Raw genomic sequence first — 6942 nt, 5'->3', positions numbered from 1 at the left:
CTCTTTCATGAGCTCATTAACTCTTTATGAGAGACAAAATCACTGACTAATAGAGTGATTGTATGAGAATCAATATAAATATTAATGAGGAAAATGCCTATTTTCTTGCACCAACACCCACTACAAGCCTATATAAGTTCTGGAGGAGAAGGAAGGCTTCATCTTCAAGCAAATCCAACTGCGGGCAAAGCACGAGCCTGGCCTGTACACCATGACTTCTACTCATTGTGATTCTCTCCTCAGTGGACAGGTTTCAGAGCCCACGGCTGCTTCCCTGTGCCTCTCCGCCACCCTGGCACATGCCAACCGGGTGCATGTGGGGGCAACGCCTCTGGGCCGACCCAGCCTCTGTGTACCCTACAGCTGTCAAACCGCTTGCCCCTTGCCAGGGACCCGCGACATTCCCGGCAACATCGGAGTGTGTGAGAACTATGGGGAAGGCGCCCCGATTGGCCACGAGAAGGTGACCATGCAGTTCCTGAACGACCGCCTGGCCAACTACCTGGAGAAGGTGCGCCAGCTGGAGCGGGAGAACGCAGAGCTGGAGGCCAAGATCCGAGAGTCGAGCAAATGCCACGAGTCCAGCGTGTGTCCAGACTACCAGTCTTACTTCCGGACCATCGAGGAGCTCCAGCAGAAGGTGAGGTCTGTGGTGCTCCAGGTCAGGGGTTGGTAAACTATGGCCCCATTTTGCCTACTGACTGATTTTGTAAATAAAGTTTTATTGGTACACAGCCATGCTCATTCGTTAATGTATTGTATATGGCTGCTTTTGTGCTATAATGGCAGAGTTGAGTAGTTGTGACAGAGATTCATGGCCTTCAAAGCCTTAAATATTTACTGTTTTGCCCTTTTCAGAAAAAGATTACTGATACTTGCATAGAATTTTGAGGGCCTGATTGACAGTGGAAACAGCCATAGCTGAAATTTCTTTCTTTCTTTCTTCTTTTTTCTTTTTCTTTCTTTCTTTCTCTCTCTCTCTCTCTTTCTTTCTTTCTTTCTTTCTTTCTTTCTTTCTTTCTTCTTTTTTCTTTCTTTCTTTCTTTCTTTCTTTCTTTCTTTCTTTCTTCCTTTTTCTTTCTTTCTTTTTGATTGTGGGAAGAGAATCTCTTGAGTGGAGGTGAATGGGAACATGTAAAAGACGAGATGTAGGATTTGGCTCTCCAGGATTTATGTTTACTTCGTCTCAGTCCTTACAAATTGTAGTTGCAAAAGCAGTGCAATGTAATTTCTGGCATGGCACAAGGTAGAATGTTGTAATGTCCTTCATGAGCCAGTATATGGCCATTCAGTAGCATTGGTCTCTTCTGCATATCTGCTGTCCCCTTTGTAGGTCAATGCAATGCTTCTTAAGAGCCTACATCTTAGTTTTGGAGATGGGAAGGCAAGGAATGTCAGAATAGGGGCCAAAAAACCTGGCTAGATTCACAGAAGACATTTGGGGAGGTTGGCCAACCAACATGAGGGACTTCTTATTAAGAACAGGTTCCCTGGGGCGCCTGGGTGGCTCAGTCGGTTAAGCGTCTGGTGTTGGCTCAGGTCACGATCTTGCAGTTTGTGGGTTTGAGCCCCGTGTCGGGCTCTGTGCTGACAGCTCAGAGGCTGGAGCCTGCTTTGGATTCTGTGTCTCCCTCTCTCTGCCCCTTCCCCGCTCATGCTCTGTCTCTCTCTGTCTCTCAAAAATAAATAAACATTAAAAAATTATGTATAGAAAAAAAGAACAGGTCCCCTTTTATGTAAACCTTTCATATCCAGCCCATTGTTCTGTGGCCTAGATTTCAGATCTTGTTTATATCAGGGGAAGCATCACAGCTGGAGAAGTAAAATTGAGTCTCTGTCAAATGTTTGGTTTGCTACTCCTTTCTATCTCCCAGTTCCTTTGGCTCTACGCCTTCAGCCTCTGCCAAGCATCTTCTTGCACACCACCCCCCGTCCTGCACCACACCAGCATCTCTTACGTGTTGGGAGTTTGCACTGTCCCAGGGTGATGCTGTGAATTAGCCAATGGAACGTCTTTTGACCTGAGGCCATTGATGGCTCTGGAGGTAGTGAATTACTGAGCCTGCTTTCTCTCCCCAGATCCTGTACATCAAATCTGAGAACAACAGGCTGGTTGTGCAAATAGACAACGCCAAGCTGGCTGCAGATGACTTCAGGACCAAGTGAGTTGGGGTAGGGCACGCAGAGGGAGGAGCCAGGGGCCTCCCTGACTTCTTCGGTCTTGTGATGCAGCCGGCGTCAGAGATGTAATTGACCAAGATCCCAGACCGACAGTTACAGCAGGAGAAAACACAGAGCCTTATGCCTGAGACTTTGAAAGAACACCCACCCTGCTCCTCAGTTGTTTTGCTTTTACAGTTCACAACTGTTGAGAAGGCATCATCCACTTGCTGCTACTGTTGCAAGAACCTGGGGAGGCAGGCAGAGCAGTGGTGGCCTCATCTTTGTGAGGATACAGAAGCTCAGGGCCCTGAAGCGACCTGCCTGAAGTCACGTGGCTCCTGAGTGCTAGAACTGGAGCTTGGCCCCGCATTCCCTACCCCGAGGCCATTTCCTACCAAATTCTGCTGCCTCCCGGAGGATGTTTCCACACTGCAGCCCGACCAATTTGTAAGCACTAGTAACTCATGACAGAAATCATGCTTCAGTCTACGATGGGAGGCATGTGAAGATCAAAAGGTTTATGCCACCTGAGAAGGTCCAACCTGGGAATAGGAAGGGGCATTGTGTTTTACTCTTTTTTTTTTTTTTTTTTTTTCAGGGCCCTGTAGAAGTCTCACTCCTCTGGAGCTAAAGAAAGCCATTTCCATCCTCCTATTTTGGCATTTGGCTTCTAATCCGAGAGAGAACCCAGGTTCTGTCTCAGTAGGGGACGGGGACGAGGAGGGTCCGCAGGGGTCACCTGGCGTGGCAACTGCCTGGTGTGATTCGACTGCCTCCCCTTTGGCCACCAGCCCACCCTGGCACTCTCAGTACCGGCCACTCTGCCAGGCTTGTCCTAGGTGCTCAGGGTCACACGCATGGGGAACACCCATTGCTGGCCGGGCTGGGCGTGTAGCCACATAGGAAATGTCGACTGCCAGTGTCCTGGGGCCCCTCTGCTCTCTAACCTCGATTTCTGTACGTGCCCTGCTAAAGGTACCAGACGGAGCACTCCCTCCGCCAGCTGGGGGAGGCCGACGTCTGCGGCCTGCGCAGGGCCCTGGACGACCTCACACTCGCCAAGTGTGACCTGGAGGCGCAGCTGGAGTCCCTGAAGGAGGAGCTGCTCTGCCTGAAGAAGAACCACGAACAGGTGCATGGCCTTTTGTGTGAGACTTTCTGGGGGGGGGGGGGGAATTCACGCTCATTTGGGGGAAGAAATGAAGCTCTTCGTCCTGCTCAGGATGGAAGTTCTGCAGGCTCTGCCTCATGGTTAAGCCTCACGAGCTATGGAGGTGAGCTCCTGCTTTGGTGGGGGCCCGCTCTTCCTCCGCCTCTGCGAGTTGTGGGGCTGGTGCCGTAGGTGACTCTCCCTCGGAGTGGCACAGGGAAATCACTGGGCGGGGGTCGGGGTCGGGGGACGGGAAGTGGGGGACGAGGCTTTGGGTGGAGGGCAGTGGGGGGGTCCCACGAATGGGATGTCCTCCTCCTGTGCCCACAGGAAGTCCACATCCTGAGGGGCCAGCTGGGGGACAAGCTCCAGATTAAGCTGGACGCGGAGCCCACCGTGGACCTGAGCAGGGTGCTGGACGAGATGCGGTGCCACTACGAGGCCATGATGCAGACCGGCCGCAACGACGTGGAGCAGTGGTTCCGAGATCAGGTGAGGGTGCCGCCTCGGAGCAGGGAGGGCCCCCCGGCTTCCACCTGGGCAGGGGGGTGATGTGATGTCTCTGTGCCCTTGTGCTTCAGTGCGAGAGCATCAGCAAGCAGGACGTGTCCTGCTCCGAGGAGCTGCAGTGCTGCCAGACGGAGATCCTGGAGCTGAGGCGCACGGTGAACGCCCTGGAGGTGGAGCTTCAGGCCCAGCACACGCTGGTGAGCCCCTCTGTACGCCTGGCAGACCCGGCTTGGCTCCCACGCCCAAGGGCACTTCCGGGTCAGGACGGGTCTCCCTTGAATACAGACCAGGACACGGCTCAAACCTTGACTTTCTCATAGATGTGGAGGCTGAGGGCATGAACATTCACCCAGGGGAGGGAGGCTCTGCAAACTTCTCCTGAGGGTCTCCAGTGACGAGCAATAGCACGATGTTCGTTCTTCCAGCTGACGGCCTGCTAACGGGACCCAGAATGTTCTCTGGGCCTGGGCAGTGCCTTGGGGTGTCGAGGTCTTACTGAAGAGGCTGAGGGCTGCGTTCCGTGACTTCCCACCTGCTTCCCCCTTTCGTGTTACAGAAGGACTGTCTGCAGAACTCCCTGTGTGAGTCGGATGCACGCTTCGGCACCGAGCTGGCCCAGATGCAGATCCTGATCCGCGACGTGGAGGAGCAGCTGTCTGAGATCCGGGCTGACCTGGAGCGGCAGAACCAGGAGTACCAGGTGCTGCTGGACGTCAAGGCCCGGCTGGAGGGCGAGATCAACACGTACCGGAAACTTCTGGAGAGCGAGGATCGCAAGTACGTGCCCTGACGTTCGTGTCAATGTCGGGTGTGAAAGCAGAGACCTCTCATGGGAGTGATTTGAAAGGAGGAGCGGCATTGCCGACCACATCTCTGGGGACAGACTTGGTACCCGGTAAACCTGGTGAGCTGCCTGGATGCGGAGGAGGGCCCGTGGGAACTTTTCGGCTCACGCCTTCCATTTTGCTGAGCACGTTCCCAGATGCCAGTCACTGCCACGGGGGAGGGGGAGAGGTGCTGACATACTGGAGAGCTCAGTGCATTTAGGTTTTGCTAAACTCCCTGGAGGAAGTATTCCGGTAACAGGGAATCTTCATACTCAACGTTAAAATATATTGCTAAGGGCACTCGCAGCCATTGTCTCGTTTTGTCCTTCCATTGCACTGTGAGAAAGGTAAGGGGGCTACACACTCCCCTTTAAGCAATAAAGGACAAGGCTACAGGCTGTGTGTAAATCTGGAGGGCAGCTGACGCCCAGCCTGCTGTCGCCTGGCCAGCCTTTCTGCCTTTCTCCGCCGTGTTCCTTCGCCTGTGGCAGGAAGCTCAGGTTTTGCACGTGGCCCCCTGAGCTCCCGTCCCAGCTCCACAGTGGGCTCCAACCACATCGCTACCCTGTCTTTAGGCCTGGCAGGACCTCTGAAATCTAAAATCCCCTCTGGCGTTTCCGATGCTAAAGCGCATACTTTTTGTCTTTCATGCCCCATCTCACGCCAATGTTTGAAACACCTTTTCTTTCTCCGCAGGCTGCCTTGCAACCCTTGTGCAACCCCGGCCTCCAGGACGCCCTGCCCGGCCCCTGTGGCCTCTGGGCCCTGCTCTCCCTGCCTTTCCGGGCCTCCTCCTCCTCCTCGGGCCTCCTGTGCCTCCCGCTCATCGTCTCGATGCTGACATTCCCCTCAGCTTGAGGGATCGGGGGATGGGGAATGTCTGCAGCCCCGCCGGCCCCCTTCTGCGGGCCTGCCCCCTCCCCCAGCCCCTACCCTCCCGGGTCTTGCCTCCTCAGCCTGGCCCGGCTGCAGACTGACGACGCCAGGCAGCGCTTCTCTGCTGATGGGCTGTCCGGTCCAGCGGCTCAGCCCTCACCCCTGGGTTTGTGCTTCCTCTCTCCTCTCTTCTGTGGCCTCACAGTCTGAGATGTGGTAGGGAAACTTTTTGCTAATAAACTTCAGTTCCGCAGCATGAAGAGGCCAGGGCCTGTGGCCAAGGTCTCCACGCCGTGCCAAGAGGTGTCCTGGAGCCCGCTGATGGAAGCAGGGGCTGGGGCTCCCTCACCAGAGGGCTTCTGGGAGATGGTAAAGCCAGCAAGGACCGCAGTTGAAAACAGGACTGCGGCAGAATGGCACAGTTGAGAGACACCCAGCTGTATCTGGGTATCTAAAGCCTGATTCACAGAGCTTTAAAATACACACAACAGATATCGCCCCTCGCCTTCCACCTCTTGTCAGGATGAAGCCTCTGGTCCTTGTGCAAAGGAAAAGCTCAGGCTCGAGGTTCTGCCCAGACCCCCTAGAAGACTCCATTTAAAGTTAGCTTTTGTGCTCACATGCCCATGGGGGGCACGCCCTTGGTGAGGCTTTATGGATCTTGGGATGCAGCGTCCCACACAAACCCTGCAAAGAGGGGAGCAGCGGGTGGCTGAATCAAGACTTGAACTCTGGTTTCTTTGAATTAGGCCCAAACCCTGCACTCTGAAAGCTTTGAAAGGAAAAAGATTAAACACGAGGGGATTTAGGGTGGCGGATCTAAGAGCGGAGTCCCCCACTTTACTTGGGGACTTTTAGGAAAGGCAAATTTTTGGACCCCACCTCAGACTTTCTGAATAAGCAGTCCAGTTTATTGAGCCTTCCAGATGATTCTATGTATACTCAAATTTGAGAACCACTGGGTTAGGGGGTTTATTTTGGGACTGAGCCCCTTACAGGCCAGATATATCCCAGGAGGAGTTGGCTCCAGGCTCCTGATGGAGCCCATGTGTGAGGAAGGCTTCATCCGATCAAGATCGTGACTTTTCCCTCCGTGCTGTGAAATGCCGAATGTGTTAAATGATGGCAATTTCTGAGCCTGTTAGGCTATCAGTTGAGAAAAGGCCAAACTGACCCATCTAAGCTCCCCCACAGGTTCCACCAGAAAGCCCTTGGGCAGCTGCCTGGCTTGGGCCTTCTGGGCAGTAGACACATGAACCAGAAGCTCCATATTTAGGCAGCCATGGCCAGGAACAGCGTGTCTCCAGAAAGCAGTGTCAGAGCTGGCCAAAGTTGGGAAGCAGTGAGCTCCCCATCACTGGAGGCATTCAGTGTATCACTTAGTTCTCTAATTTTCCCCTCATACTCCTGGATTTT

At 53.8% G+C, this 6942-nt stretch overlaps 1 protein-coding gene across 1 annotated transcript; it reads left to right on the top strand.

Annotated features, from left to right (window-relative positions):
• Nucleotides 1-211: 211 nt before the first annotated feature.
• Nucleotides 212-5491, top strand: LOC125926530 (keratin, type I cuticular Ha8-like). The gene is made up of 7 exons (XM_049636037.1): nucleotides 212-640; nucleotides 2080-2162; nucleotides 3139-3295; nucleotides 3644-3805; nucleotides 3895-4020; nucleotides 4380-4600; nucleotides 5347-5491. The coding sequence occupies exons 1-7, from the start codon at nucleotides 212-214 to the stop codon at nucleotides 5489-5491; spliced, it is 1323 nt and encodes a 440-aa protein (XP_049491994.1).
• Nucleotides 5492-6942: the final 1451 nt, after the last annotated feature.

Source organism: Panthera uncia, chromosome E1, assembly GCF_023721935.1.
Source record: "Panthera uncia isolate 11264 chromosome E1, Puncia_PCG_1.0, whole genome shotgun sequence".
In the NCBI taxonomy this organism is placed as follows: domain Eukaryota; kingdom Metazoa; phylum Chordata; class Mammalia; order Carnivora; family Felidae; genus Panthera; species Panthera uncia.
Note: the sequence above shows the minus strand (reverse complement) of the source record. Positions and strands in the feature narration are given on the sequence as shown.